The sequence below is a fragment of the Corylus avellana genome, chromosome ca5 (assembly GCF_901000735.1).
Source record: "Corylus avellana chromosome ca5, CavTom2PMs-1.0".
In the NCBI taxonomy this organism is placed as follows: domain Eukaryota; kingdom Viridiplantae; phylum Streptophyta; class Magnoliopsida; order Fagales; family Betulaceae; genus Corylus; species Corylus avellana.
The window spans coordinates 8,531,745-8,545,927 of NC_081545.1; the positions used below are offsets into that span (position 1 = coordinate 8,531,745).

At 35.5% G+C, this 14,183-nt stretch overlaps 2 protein-coding genes and 1 non-coding gene across 3 annotated transcripts; all 3 read left to right on the forward strand.

The window, feature by feature from the left end:
• Nucleotides 1–435: 435 nt before the first annotated feature.
• LOC132182316 (protein TIC 20-IV, chloroplastic-like) lies at nt 436–4,087 on the forward strand. Its single transcript, XM_059595524.1, has 3 exons — nt 436–634; nt 2,633–2,733; nt 3,145–4,087. The coding sequence occupies exons 1-3, from the start codon at nt 537–539 to the stop codon at nt 3,801–3,803; spliced, it is 858 nt and encodes a 285-aa protein (XP_059451507.1). The 5' UTR covers nt 436–536; the 3' UTR covers nt 3,804–4,087.
• A 2,666-nt stretch (nt 4,088–6,753) lies between these two features.
• LOC132183186 (probable galacturonosyltransferase 10) lies at nt 6,754–12,215 on the forward strand. Its single transcript, XM_059596592.1, has 2 exons — nt 6,754–7,243; nt 10,646–12,215. Exons 1-2 carry the CDS (start codon nt 7,094–7,096, stop codon nt 12,095–12,097), a joined length of 1,602 nt encoding a protein of 533 aa, XP_059452575.1. The 5' UTR covers nt 6,754–7,093; the 3' UTR covers nt 12,098–12,215.
• Nucleotides 12,216–13,322: 1,107 nt separating this feature from the next.
• Nucleotides 13,323–13,394, forward strand: TRNAD-GUC (transfer RNA aspartic acid (anticodon GUC)). Its single transcript has one exon. It is a non-coding gene; the product is annotated as a tRNA-Asp (tRNA).
• Nucleotides 13,395–14,183: the final 789 nt, after the last annotated feature.

The following is a 14,183-nucleotide window of genomic DNA, read 5'->3' on the forward strand; positions in this document are numbered from 1 at the left end:
AATACACGGCTAGAAATTAGTCGTGTATTCTGGAACCTTCTACTGGGGTCGGTGTGCAAATCTTAGCACATAAAAAAAAATAAAAAAATAAAAAGGCACCCAATATTTATCACAAATCCTTTTGCAGTCTCAAGTATTTATTTATTTATTTTTTTAAATCTCAGCTAATTACCCTTTAAATTTTATTTTTAAAAGGCGTATCTTTCAGAAAAAAATTAGCTAAGGGCTTATTCTGATCGCCACCCACCGGCCACCGCCACACGAGATTGAAATAAAACAGCGAAAGTAATATCCAGCGGATCAGCAACTCCAAACAAAAAAATACCCGAAAACTATTTTTCAACTTTCACGGCCCATCACAAGTAAATAAAGCAACAATCACCCTGTAAAAAGTGTTTTACCAAACAAGCCCTCAGATTTCTAGAAGTGCTCCTCTCTCTCTCTCTCTCTCATATATTCCATTCATTCTTGCATGAGAAGCAAACGGCGCTGGTTCCAAGAGTCGTTTTTTCGAGAGTTTTCGATACCCACCAGCCATGCCCGCTTTCCCCGCCGTCGCGGCTTGTCCTTCCACCAGCTCGCGCCTCCTCGTCCAGCCTCCGCATCCTCTCGCCTCTGCCGCCGTTGGCTATCGGTAACGCTTATTTCTTTTCCTTCTAGTTTTAGAAGAAGAAAAAAATGGAAACAAACGCTAGAGTGAAAAACAATGAAAATTAGACGCTTAAAATTGTGAATACCCATTTGTTATTTTTCAGTTTCCTTTGCACCCTTTTGTTGTTCCGAGCGTCATATGTGTTTTCACAAAAGATTTCAGATTTTGTTGGTGGAAATGAAGGAATGATGAGGAATACGTAGGTATAATAGTTAGTTGTTGGGTGGTTTGGTTTTGTCTGCATAATTTTACGTTCGTGTAGTTTTTCTCTTTTCCCGTATTCGGAGAAGTGCAATTGGCATCGTTAAGATCGTGTTCTAAACATCCAATGGAAGTTTTGGTAAACATGTAAAGTAAAAATCTTTTGCTAAGAAGTTATTGGAGTATATACTTTAATTTGTGAAACAGCAAGTTGGCTGACAGCAGATTTGATTGGAAGCTAGATACTAACAAAAATTCACAAAAAATAAATAAAAAAATAGGCTGTATCATATCAGTAATCACTACCAATATATCGACATCTTCTGATGCAGAACGAAGATATGTTTTGAAAATTTTGTTGTCTGCAGAACTATGATTTGAATTATTAGTTCTTCTATTTTGATTGTATATATGGAAGGTGTGTGTGTGTGTTTCTATATATATAAATTTGTGTTGATTGAAAGAATTGCTTTCATTGGTTTGAGATTTTTCAAGAACATCCTGTCAAATATGATGTCATGGAGTTTTCACGGTATAAGAGAAATAAATGATAATATATTGGTATATGATCTTTTATTTTTTTATAAGTAATTGGCCCCAAGGGAGGGGGAGGGAGAAAGGGAGATTCGAACTAGTATTGGTATATGATCTAAATGGTGCTTTAGAGACAATTAGAGGTACTTTCATTTTTCCTAAATAAATTAAGAGGGTCAATTTTTATTTTTATTTTTGCTTGTTTCTTTTTTCTGGCTTTGTGTGATGTAGTTTATAAATAATATGGTCAGAAATATGTTAAAATCAAGCAACCTGACCATATTGCAGACTGCTGAGGTTTGGAGGAATTGAAGAAACAAGAAAAGAAAATCTAAAAGATGGAAGGAAATTTAGGTTGTTTGATGGGTTGTGGTTACAATTTTTCTTATTTTGAGTCGGATTTTCAGAAATTTGGGTTTTGGTTGCAAATCAAATCCAATTTAGATTTTTTTATGGTTTGCACTATTGATTATCATGGTACAATCCAAGTCCCACCGGGTGCGTGTAACTTACCATTAAACAAATCATCATGATGCAATAGAATTAAATTTGGGCATGTCATTTGGCAGTCTTTGCTATTGCTTGTAATATGCAGGAGCGTCTTACATGCTGAGGCTTTCACTATTCTAATGTCTATTGCCAATGAGCGGTCTATATTTCCAAGGTTGAAGAGCCTTATATATCTATCACATAGCTTGATGTTGCTAAAAGATAATCAGAGTGTCTTGTTCAGAAGAGATTATTACTTGGCCATATTTGCGAGGTTGAAGAGCCTTATACATCTATCACATGCTTGATGTTGCTAAAAGATAATCACAGAGTTTTGTTCAGAAGGGATTATTACTTGGATAAGTAGTATTTTGCTTTGTAAAATTGCATACTAATGCATATGATGCTGGAATTTTCTATAGGGACCTTTTTTTTGTCGGTTGTTTGTTTGATCTTTGGTTGTTTATTCGTTTCTATTCGTTTTAGCTAAGTATTCATACTTAAGGGGGGAAAATGTAGACACAAGTGAAGGAGCTGTACTATTGTGTGTGTGTGTGTGTGTGCGCAGAGATAAGACATAATTGTCCCCGAGTTTTCACAAATCCCTCCTTTTGCTAGGTTTCAGATAGCATTCTATAAAACTTTAACTAATTCCAGGAGGGAAAAGCGGTCTAATAGGAAATAGGAGGGTCTCTTTCTATAGAGAATGAATTTTTATGTTGTCATTCTCATGCTGCTGTTGGTCTTTAACACCAGGAATAAATATACAACACTAGAAAGATGTTGGTCTTTAACCCAGACCTGGACAGCACATAAGCCCTTGGCTCGTCCCGGAGTTGTTGCATGCAGATCTAAAGGTATATTAATTTCCCTCTCTCTCTCTAGATAGATTTGTTTGTTAAAGTTAAATAATTGTGGCAGTCTTTGGTTCTTGGGTACAGAAATTTAGGCTCTAGGGACTAGTCTGGAACCAATTTATTGTTAGTGGCACAATAAACTTGGTGTATAGAACTAATAGTATGACTTTGCATTGGGAACTGGCTTTTGACAACCCTCCCCTGTTCTTTTCTTTTGCTGTCTCCCTGCAGAAGTGCTATTTCATTGAGAAAGAAAGGGTCGCTCGCCTTCCTAATTTGTCTCATACTATTCATATCTTCTGCTAATATGGCATGTCAAATTATAATTATCAAGAAGTATCTTAGTGATTGAATAGATCAACATCCCAAAGATCATCTATACTTTCTAATTCCCAATTGTATAATCTGCAGGAAAGTCATTCCCATGCCTTTCTGCTACACCATCTCCGTTTTTAGGTGGGGATCAAGGTGGCCTGTTGCGCAGAATTCCTATGCTGCCGAGACAAAGCAAATCTCTAATGTCTGTGCAAGCATCCGCGGATAATCCCTTCAGTGTTCGCATCCCGACAATAGATGAGAAGCCAGTATGGTGGTGGAGGATTTTGGCCTGTCTTCCGTATCTTTTAGCTTTGCAGATGTCTGAGACAGCGTATTATGTCCAACCCTTCCTTGAACGCTACGAATTCCTCGAGAGTTTGTTTTATTATATCCCAGGAGCAGTTCATAGATTACCTTGGTGGTTCCAGTTTGCACATTTCTACGTTGCCTACTTAGGAGTGGTGCAGAGTGACAAATGGCCTCACTATTTACGATTCCATGTAGCCATGGGCTTTCTACTAGAATCGGCCCTGCTGGTGGTGGTGCAGTCAAGCAATCTCATGCCACTTATACACTTTCAAGGTACTTTTGGGTTATACTACTGGGCAGCTGTGGGATTCATGTATATTGTGATGGTGTTGGAGTGTGTAAGGTGTGCTCTTGCTGGTAGGTATGTTAAACTCCCTTTGATTAGTGATAGTGCATTTATCCATAGTCTTTTTAGAGTGAGGGGATACCATCGGCCTATATAGTCAGTGGTATCAAGTCCCCCCATTGTGTAGCCCCATGTCTCTTTCACAAGAAAAAGGGGTAGAAAAAGAACAGGGAAAAAAAGAAAGAGAAAAGAAAGATGTTTCAGTGTTGGTGTCAACATTCGTTCTTTGTATTTTCATGTTGGTTTGTTCTTGAGTAGAAAATTTTGATGAACAATAAGTGATGGTTGATGATGGTGCAATATATATAAATGTCTTTGCAACTATGAGAATTTCAGCTTGATGATTATTTCAGAAAGAATAATGATATTTAGTAAACATAGAGACGGCATGTTGAAGCTAACAAGATAAAAGTTTGAGTGACATGCTTGTACTTGCTTCCTTCCCTTTGTGTGAAGATTTCATTCGCTCATTACCGTGGCTTCGTTTGGCATTTGCCTGTTACTGTTTGGTAGCTTGAAAATTGATTGATGTGAAAAAAAAAAAAAAAAAAGAGTACGAATATTTGGTATAGAAAAATGAAAAAAAAAATTTGTTTTTTGTGATTTTTTATTTATTTGAATAATAGTAAAAATTAATTGATACGATATAAAAAATGAGAATATTTGGAATTTAAATTTTGTTTGAGAATAGTAATTGTTCGTGTTTAAATTTGCAGGCCGTTGCCAAACACATGTTTCTATTTATTAAAGAATAATATTTGATATATTTCTACTTTTCCACACCTATTTTTTACACACTTTTGATGATTTTTTATTGAATTTTTTTTTGATGGTGATTTTAAAAGTCACTTGAAAGTATATTAAAATAGATGTAAGAAAGTAAAAGTTTGCAGCATTATTTTTTAACAAATAAAGACAATATAAACATAAGGTGATGGATGATGACATACGGTTTATTTATTTATTTATTTATTTTTGTGAAAAAACCTAGCATTTCTCTTTATATATTTCATATGAACACTTTAGAGTTGGAGAAGCTTTTGAAATTACAGCAAAGCAAATCCAGTAATGGACAGTGCATGTCTCCAAGGTTTCTGAGACGTGCAGAAACCTCCATTATATTATAATGGCAGTGACTGTTCGATATCAATTAATTAATTTCACTTCGGGAAAGAGCGAAACAGGTGAGGCAAATGAAATTAAATTATCTCTTGGAGTATTAGGCGGATCCAAAATGTTAGTAATTTAGAAAATATTACTCTGCTGCAAATAAATTTTAGACTCTCCGCACTACTTAAATTGAATTTCATATGGACTGTTTACCGTACTTGTTTTAAATTGCTCTCGTTACTCTCAGCCTGCTGATGAAGTTAGAGTATTATCTAATTCATGTGGAGTTAGCGTTTTACACAGGTCCAAGATTTACTTAATAGGGGTAAGTACATGAAATAGCCCTGTCTTGAAGGAGTTTCTTGTCATAAAAATAAAAAATAAAAAAAATAAAAAATAAAAAATAAAAAATTGTCTAAATTGCTAGCTCATTGCTTTGGATTTCAATTCATATTTGGAAGTTGTGTCACTTAAAGATTGAAATCTCTAACAATTATCTATCCAAATTGCTTGTGAAAGAGTTTATACTGTCGTGTACTCGTCCAGACAGGTGTTCAAAATTTATTTGGACATGTAAGTTCATATAGACTTTCTTACTATTTGGATAGCTAGATAACTAATTATTTGGATTCATCCAAATTGTGTGGATCCCAATAGGATAATTTCTCCCCCCAATTAGTTTTTCCTACAGGTTCTTATGCAAAGATATCCTTCAAACAAACTGTAAACCCTTTTTTTTTTTTTAAAAAAAAAAAAAAAAAATTTAATTTTTTAATTTTTAATTTTTTTTTTAAGTTAGGAAAAATTTCACTTTCGCCCTTTGAACTTCGATCCGATTTTACAAACCCACCCTGAACTTCCAAATCTCTCACTTTGGACCCCTGAACTTTGAATTGCTCTCAATTAAGACCATTCCGTCAATTTTAACCGTTAAAATTATAAAAAATACCAAAATATCTCTGATTTTTCGTTTTTTTTTTTTAAAATAAAAAAACGTTTTGGAAGTTAAAATTTTATACAAAAGTCAAGGGTATAAATGTCATGTAATGTTTAAAATCTGACTGAAGTGTTCACATTGAGGGAAATTTAAAGTTCAGGGATCCAAAGTAAGAGATTTGAAAGTTTATGGGGAATTTGTAAAATCGAGTGGAAGTTTAGGAGGTCAAAGTGAAGTTTTCCCAAAAAGTTACTTGGGTTTTAAAAAGTACTTTTCAAATTTATCAAATTGATACTTCAATCCATAACCTTTCAAGGATTATGGATTGAAGTCTAAGATGACTTTTTATACACATGGCAAAAATTCAATTTAGTTTTTTAATGGTTAAAGGATCAATTTGATAAATTTAGAAAATACAGGTATTGGGCTTGTCACTTTTTAAAATCCAAGTACCTTTTTCATAAACTTAGGTATCAAATATCCATTTAACCCTAATAATTATTATGTAAGTAGATAGCTTCCCCAGTCAAGAGATATATTTTAGGGCACTTTTGGTGCGCAAAATGACAGTGTCACTCGGAAAATGAATAACAATCATGTAGCGCTTGGTTGTTCTTTAAGTAAAAGGAATCTGAATCCTCCTGAGTATATGTATGTATCAAACATTGTTATTCACATGAAGAGATAAACATAAGGATATTTTAAAAGAATAAATAATTTTTACATGATGCCTCAGAGTAAACTAATATTTTCAATAATCTTATTAATTTTTTATTCATTTACAAAATATAATTATTTAATTAATATTATTACACACCGCAGGTAATTTTTCATAAAATTATAATCTAATCTCAGATTGAATAAATAAGAAAACTCATGGTAAGAAGTAAAAAAATTTAATTAATTAATTTGCAGAAAACGACATCATTCTAGTCAATAGCACACAGCTCAGTTATTAGTTAGAGACAATTACAAGTAGAACCCACTTGACAAAATCCCAACTGTTATTGTCCGTCACAGGAGAAGACAACCTCTTCTCCCTGTGCTCAGTGAGACCACCCAAGCTCTCCTCCACCACAGAATTCAATCGCCCCAAAAAAACCTAATTCTCAACCCCAATAATTATTTTACAAATTGATAGAAACCCAAAACCAATATCTGCTACAGATCTCAAAAACCCACTCGCGATCTGTTACAGATGCTCCGACGGTCAACCCCAAGACAGTAACTTTTTTTATTTATTTATTTTTTTTTATATATACCATCTTTAGCACAATTGTATCGGGAAACAGTCTCCCGGAGCAAGCTTTCTGGGGAAACAAACGTGGTGGTGATTGAGAATGAGGCGGAGGCCGGTGGATTTTCGGAGGCCAGTGAGGAGGCGAGTTTCGAATGTGTTGTGGTGGGTATTGTCTGGAATAGCAGTTTTGCTCTTCATTTTTGTTCTGAGCAAAGGGAGTCAGATTGAGTCGAGGCCGGAGATACCCAAGGTAAAGAAAAGATCTGGGTTTTGTTTGGTTTCTTATTCATTAGTTTTTACCTTGAAATTTTACTCCGTTTGTTTTGCTGATCAAATGTGGGAAAGTGAGGGTACAAAAAAGGTTAATTGGGTTGCTGGTAATTTTGCCTTTTTGGTCTAATAGTGACGAGCTTTTCAATTTTAGAAAATGTGGATGTTATTCTGTGACAAAACCTAGTGTATCCCTTAGACATCTAGAGACGAGAGATTCAGATCTAATATTGCTGCAAGTCTTACTTATTGTTATTTCATGCCCTCTCTATTTTACCCTTTGCACCCTCTGCAATAGTAATAGTAAGTTGCAAGCATTTGGAAGCAACTTAGGCTGGGATACTTCTAGCCACGACTCTTAAGGTGAATTAAGATGTGTTAACAGTGATGTTAGTGTCTTCGAAACTTGTTTATTTTGCAACAACCGATGGTGAATTTTCATTTAAACTGCTTTTTGAAGAAGAAAATGGAATATGTACATGGTGTGTCTCATTTTCATGTTACTTGGATAAACTAATTTTTGAAATACCTTTTCAATAGGTTCGCTAGTGTTAAATAGCTTGCTCCAGATCCTTTTTCTTTGCCCAAATTTTTAATGACCAGTAGTTCATTTCAGCAGCCAAAAGCTTTTATTTATATGTTTAAGGTGCTCATGTCTCTCTTACAACTGATTGTTATCCAACTGATTCTCAGCAGCTGATGGATATTCATAGAAATTTAGAATCAGCATTGCCTTTGCTTGCTGATCATCCCAAAGAAACTTGAAAGACAATGTTATAGCATGTGGTATAGATGTATTCACTAGATAAATTAAGAGTACATTTGAATACCATGTACCACTAGGTGGCTGCCTATGATCACTTTCATGTTTATAGTTTTCACGGTTTTCTTGCTCTTTTTTCTTTTTTCTGGGCAGATGTTTCTCATGTACTTGAGTTGCGCCCTTGTGCTTTTAATGAAATTTGATTGCTTATAAAAAGAAAAGAAAAGAAAAGAGTTTTTGAAAAGCACTTTCATAGCTTGAAAATTGAAAAATGTATTGTGAGGTTCACATCTGAAAATTTGTTGGATTACCATATTGAAAACAATTTTTAAAACATAAAGAAACAAAAGAAAAAGTTACTAAATCACTCCCTGATTTTATATTTTTATCCTGAGAAAATATTATGAAACTCTCATGTACTACTTGACCTGATTTTGATTTTTAGACCTCATTTTAAAACTTTGCAAATTTAAGAAATGAGTTTACAATCGTTTTAAATCCGAGACATTCGTCTATTCTTTTATTCAAGTAAATAAAAAATTGATAAGAAAATACAATAATACTCTCCCTAGAATTTTCTATTTCACAAAAAGAAAAGGTTGGGCATAACCCGGCCATGGTTGGATATGACCCACTCATGGTAGTTGGGTGACCCATCCATGGCTGTTGCTGAGTCATGCCCAGCCACTGCGGTTGGGTCGTGTCCAGCCATGACGACTGGGTAACCTAGCCATAGCCGTGGCTTGGGTAAGGCTTGGTTACCCAACCATTGTGGTTGGGCATGACCCAACCACGACATCATTTTTTTGTTTTTTTCTTTGAAAAAAAAAAAAAATTCATAGGAGGGATATCCATGTTTTTAAAGGTGTTTCTCACTTCTTTTTGAAAAACTGAGCATGTGTTTTGAAAACATTCCTATATGAAAGTGGAGAAAGTTTTCTAAAAGTTTTTTTTTTTTCTTAATCTGTGTTTTATGTTTTGAAAAGTGTTTTCAAAAACAAAAACTGAAAAGTGTTTCCTATAAAGACCACGTCTGAAAACTTGTTTGGATATATGCATGAAAAGTGTTTTAAGAGTTAAAAAAGAGAACAATTTTGAACATTGCAACCAAACAAGCTCTCTGTTTTTTAACACAGACCGCTTCTCTATCTAAGTTTTAGAGCGAGAAGCTCTCCCATCTCCCCATGTGAGGGTTTTCCCACTTCTAGTGAGAGACCTTCTCGGTGAGTGTCGCCCAGGGAGGAGGGAAGATCTCTGCCTCCTCCCCTTCTCCTTCCTTCTCTTTCCTTTTTTCTTGTTTTCTCTTTTTGTTTGTGTTTTGAAACCAGATCTATTGTCTGTCCACCCCCTCCTTTGCCCACGCGCCACCAGTTTTCCTTCACCAGCCTATGCACCACCCAGCGCAGCTCCCTTCCACCACGTGCATATGTCACTTAGGCCCTTGTGCATGTGAGTTGCACACATTACCGCTCGTTTTGGCTTCTCGCAGCAAATTCTTGGCTCTCCTCTCCCTCCTATCCTATGCCTTCCATAGCCAATGTCCCTTTTTCGCCTATGGAGACTGCCAAACCCAGATTAATGGAGCTCATGTGCTATGGTTTTGGTCTAGTTGCTATCAGTACTATCTTCTCTATTGTGGCTACCAAGTTTTCTTGTTGTCACAGAAGGAGTTTCTCTAGGCAGTCCTTCAATTGGACTGCCTCATAAACTGTCAGCCCCCTTTCTTGGCCTGCGAGCCAAGAAGCCATTGGGTTCATTTCCAGTTTTATTTTCATGTTTTTTTACTGCTCTGTAATGTCTGTTATGGGGACTTTGTTGGGGTGCCCCATCCCCTCCTGTATTTCTTCTTCTTTTATTAATGCAATCTTGCTTAGAGGGAAAAAAGAAAAAAAAAAAGAAAAAGAAAAAGAAAAGAATAATTCAGTTTTAAATCTGGCATGATGGATGTAAAACTAATACAGATTCAAATGGACATAATAACCTATTTCAAATGCAATATGTGCTTTTTTTCCAACCTACATGTTGCATTTAAGATGCTCAACTTTTCTCCTACCAAGGGGAAAATTGAAGGTGCTGAACTCTCTCTCCTCCTTTTTTTTTTTTTTTTTTTTTGGTGCTTAAGAAATTGTTAGGCATTATCCTCTTGGAGTGTAGGCATGACTGAATATATTATGATCACATTCAACTCTTTCTGGCTAGTGGCATCTTCCTTTTCTGTAGATCTCAAATTTATTAGGTTTCATTTCTGTGTTTTTTTTTTCCCTGAGCGGTTTCATTTCTGTATTCATATGGATAAAAATTCAGGAAAGAAAGTAAATTTCTTTAGATTGCTACAAATCTTCAAGTTCTGGAGTTGAAATATGGCTAGATACAAACTGTTTGGCACAGATAATGGTTGTTAGAATGCTGCTGTTTTGTGGTGAAACTTATCATCTCTGGGTTCTGGATAACAAGTACTCTTTACTCTTATTCTCTGTTTTTGTCTCTCTCTCTCTCTCTCTCTCTCCCCACCTTTTTCTATTTCCTGAAACAAAGTGAGAATTATTTTGTACAATCTTTTACTTTTTCTGATCTCCTTTGGAACATTAAGAAAATGTGTGCACGTTTCCTGATCTGCAGAGACCTTACAGGCATGATAGAATTATGGAAGGTCTCAACATTACTGAAGAAATGGTGAGCCCAGACTCCGTCACCAGGCAACTTAGTGACCAAATTTCTCTTGCAAAAGCTTTTGTCGTAATTGCAAAAGAAAGCAACAACCTTCAATTTGCTTGGGAATTAAGTGCTCAGATTCGAAATTCACAGATCCTTCTCTCAAATGCTGCAATAAGGCGAACACCTCTGACAACCAGAGAATCAGAAACTGCAATCCGTGAGATGGCACTTTTACTATACCAAGCTCAGCAACTCCATTATGACAGTGCAACCATGATCATGAGACTGAAAGCAAAAATTCAAGCACTGGACGATCAAATGAGTTCTGTGAGTGAAAAGAGTTCAAAATATGGGCAAATAGCTGCTGAAGAAGTTCCAAAAAGTTTATATTGCCTTGGTGTTCGGTTAACGAGTGAGTGGTTCAGAAACTTAAACTTACAGCGGAAGCATAAGGAAAGAAAGCAAATAGACATGAAACTGAAGGATAACAATCTTTATCATTTCTGTGTCTTCTCAGACAACATCCTTGCAACTTCAGTTGTGGTCAATTCAACTGCTTTAAATTCCAAAAATCCAGAGATGGTTGTGTTCCATCTTGTCACTGATGAAATAAATTATGCTGCAACGAAGGCTTGGTTTTCCATGAATGATTTTCGAGGAGTGACTATTGAGGTTCAAAAGTTTGAAGACTTTAGTTGGCTAAATGCTTCTTATGTTCCTGTTCTTAAGCAGCTCCAAGACTCTGAAACTCAGAGCTATTATTTTTCTGGCAATAGCGATGATGGCCGGACCCCAATCAAGTTTCGAAACCCAAAGTATTTATCCATGCTTAACCACCTAAGGTTTTATATCCCAGAAGTTTTTCCTGCACTGGAGAAGGTGGTATTTCTTGATGATGATGTTGTGGTTCAAAAGGATCTCTCTGCACTTTTCTCCATTGATTTGAATAGCAACGTCAACGGAGCCGTTGAGACATGCATGGAGACATTTCATAGATACCATAAGTACTTGAACTACTCTCACCCTCTTATAAGAGCACACTTTGATCCCGATGCATGCGGATGGGCCTTTGGGATGAATGTTTTTGATCTGGTTGAGTGGAGGAAAAAAAATGTAACCGGTATCTACCATTACTGGCAGGAACGGAATGTTGACCGGACATTGTGGAAGCTCGGTACGCTGCCGCCTGGACTGCTGACATTCTATGGATTGACGGAGCCTTTGGATCCCTCTTGGCATGTTTTGGGGTTGGGATACACCAATGTTGATTCTCAGTTGATAGAGAAGGGTGCTGTGCTGCACTTCAATGGAAACTCTAAGCCATGGTTGAAGATTGGGATCGAAAAATACAAGCCCCTTTGGGAGAAATATGTTGATTATTCTCATCATCTATTGCAACAGTGCAATTTTCATTGATTTTGGACATTGAAAGTTTTATCTCTTCCACGGTAAAGTTGGTTTATACAAGATATAAATTTTGTTCTCATGAATGCTTGTAAGCATGGCTGGTAGTTGTAACATGGCTATTCATTGATTCCCTAATGTCCTATAATAGTATAGGTTGTTGACTATATAGCAATTGTTAAGGCTTAGTTTTGTTCCTTAAAGCTTTTTCCAGTAAACTCTTTCCAAGCCATTGTCAAAATGCAATTCATTTGCATCCTTTTACTACATTCTTTTCTTCTATAGAAACTTAGAAGGTTGAGGTTTGAATTATTGTTAGGGAAAATTACACTTTACTCTCTTAAAGTTTGGAGCGATTTTCAATTCGACCACCAATATTTCAATTTTTGCAATGCACCCCCCAAACTTGCAAATTTTTTTCAATTCGACTAATTTCATCCAAAAATTCTCATATTACTCATAATTTTTTTACTTTTTTATTTTTTATAAGGAAAAAAAAAAACAAAAACAAAAACAAAACAAAACAAAATTTGGGGGTTGCAAAAATGGCCAGATGGCCAAAGGGCAATTTTTTTTTTTTTTTTTTCAATTTTTATAATAAATTAGGGGCAATATGAGAATTTTTGGATAAAATTGATCAAATTGAAAAAAATTTGCAAGTTTGCAGGGGTGTATTGCAAAAATTGAAACATTGGTGGTCGAATTGAAAATTGCCTCAAACTTTGAGGAGTAAAGTGTACTTTTTTCTTATTGTTATTATTGAAAAAGTGTTTGTTGCACGTTGGCTTGGGCACCTTTACACTGGCTAGGAGGTGGCAATGACAACTGAAAAGGAATGAAAGGTCGCGGCGGACTGTGGATGGCGGACGGGATTTCCTTGTTCGGGAGAAAAAAATGGAGGGAATGGAATGGAATGAGAGGGGAGCCGGGAGCGGCTCTCCTTTCAACGCCCAACCCCCTTCCTCCTCCACGCCCCCATGCAAACTCTCCTTAAACCCATCTCAGCCACTTTCAAACCCCCGCTTCCAACCCCCAACAATAAATCTTCATTTACGCTTTCACAAAAATTTCCCATTTTAAATGGCAGGAAATGGATGGAGGGGAGCCGCTTGGAGTGAGGGAAAGGAACCTCTTTACCGCTTCTTGGCTTTTCGTTCATTTCTTTAAATAACTGCTCAAATTTACAACTTGATTGATATAGTTGAAATAAAAACATTTGACCCTCTAAAACAAGCAAGTCGTTGTAGTATAGTGGTAAGTATTCCCGCCTGTCACGCGGGTGACCCGGGTTCGATCCCCGGCAACGGCGCTTCTCTTTTGTCCAATGCTTTGATTTTTACGTTTTTTTATGTTTTTTTTCTTCTGTCCCACATGGAATGAATACCAAAACATATTTGCAGCGACATACATCTCGTGAAATAAACTGTAATATTATAAATTGTTTTTTTCTTTTCATATATATTTGCAGTGACACACATCTCAAGAAATAAACTGTAATATATATATATATATATATATATATATATATATTTTTTTTTTCTGATAATGCTTGAATTGATAGTCTTAACCAATCACATTTTCAAAGGTTTGTTGAAAATTTGGAATTGTTATGGCAATGTTATGAAATAAAAATATGATTTTTAACATTATTTTAAATAAAATATGAGAGAATTTATCTATTAACACGTGGCATTAGAGATCGAGAAGTGATAGAGAGTCAAACAAATGAATCTAGAAAAATTTCTAAATTGACGTGGCAAGGGTTTTTAAATTAAAAAAAATGCAATTTTCTCTTATTTATCTACCACGTCAGTTTGAAAATTTTTCTAAATTCATTTGTTTAGCTCTCTAGCACTAATTCTAGAAATCTAGTGAGGCTAATTGACCTAAAGGAGCCATGGCCCACTAATTTTCAAAACTTCTTTTAAACTTTTTTCTTAAGCTATATATATATATATATAAACATTAAAATTGACCTCTATCGGCTTTGTGATGCAATATGCCTCTTAATTTGTTGTAGCTTGCATCAAACTCTTTTGATTAGAGATAATTATCACCGAAATTTCCTAACAATTTAATAATAAAATATGCCTTTTGA

What these genes read in the sequence shown, in the direction of transcription:
- LOC132183186 (XM_059596592.1), top strand. Translation starts at nt 7,094, where the DNA reads ATGAGGCGGAGGCCGGTGGATTTTCGGAGGCCAGTGAGGAGGCGAGTT. An exon ending in CGAGGCCGGAGATACCCAAG is followed by an intron (nt 7,244 to 10,645) that starts GTAAAGAAAAGA and finishes CCTGATCTGCAG; the next exon opens with AGACCTTACAGGCATGATAG.
- LOC132182316 (XM_059595524.1), top strand. Translation starts at nt 537, where the DNA reads ATGCCCGCTTTCCCCGCCGTCGCGGCTTGTCCTTCCACCAGCTCGCGC. An exon ending in TCTGCCGCCGTTGGCTATCG is followed by an intron (nt 635 to 2,632) that starts GTAACGCTTATT and finishes CTTTAACACCAG; the next exon opens with GAATAAATATACAACACTAG. An exon ending in TGTTGCATGCAGATCTAAAG is followed by an intron (nt 2,734 to 3,144) that starts GTATATTAATTT and finishes TATAATCTGCAG; the next exon opens with GAAAGTCATTCCCATGCCTT.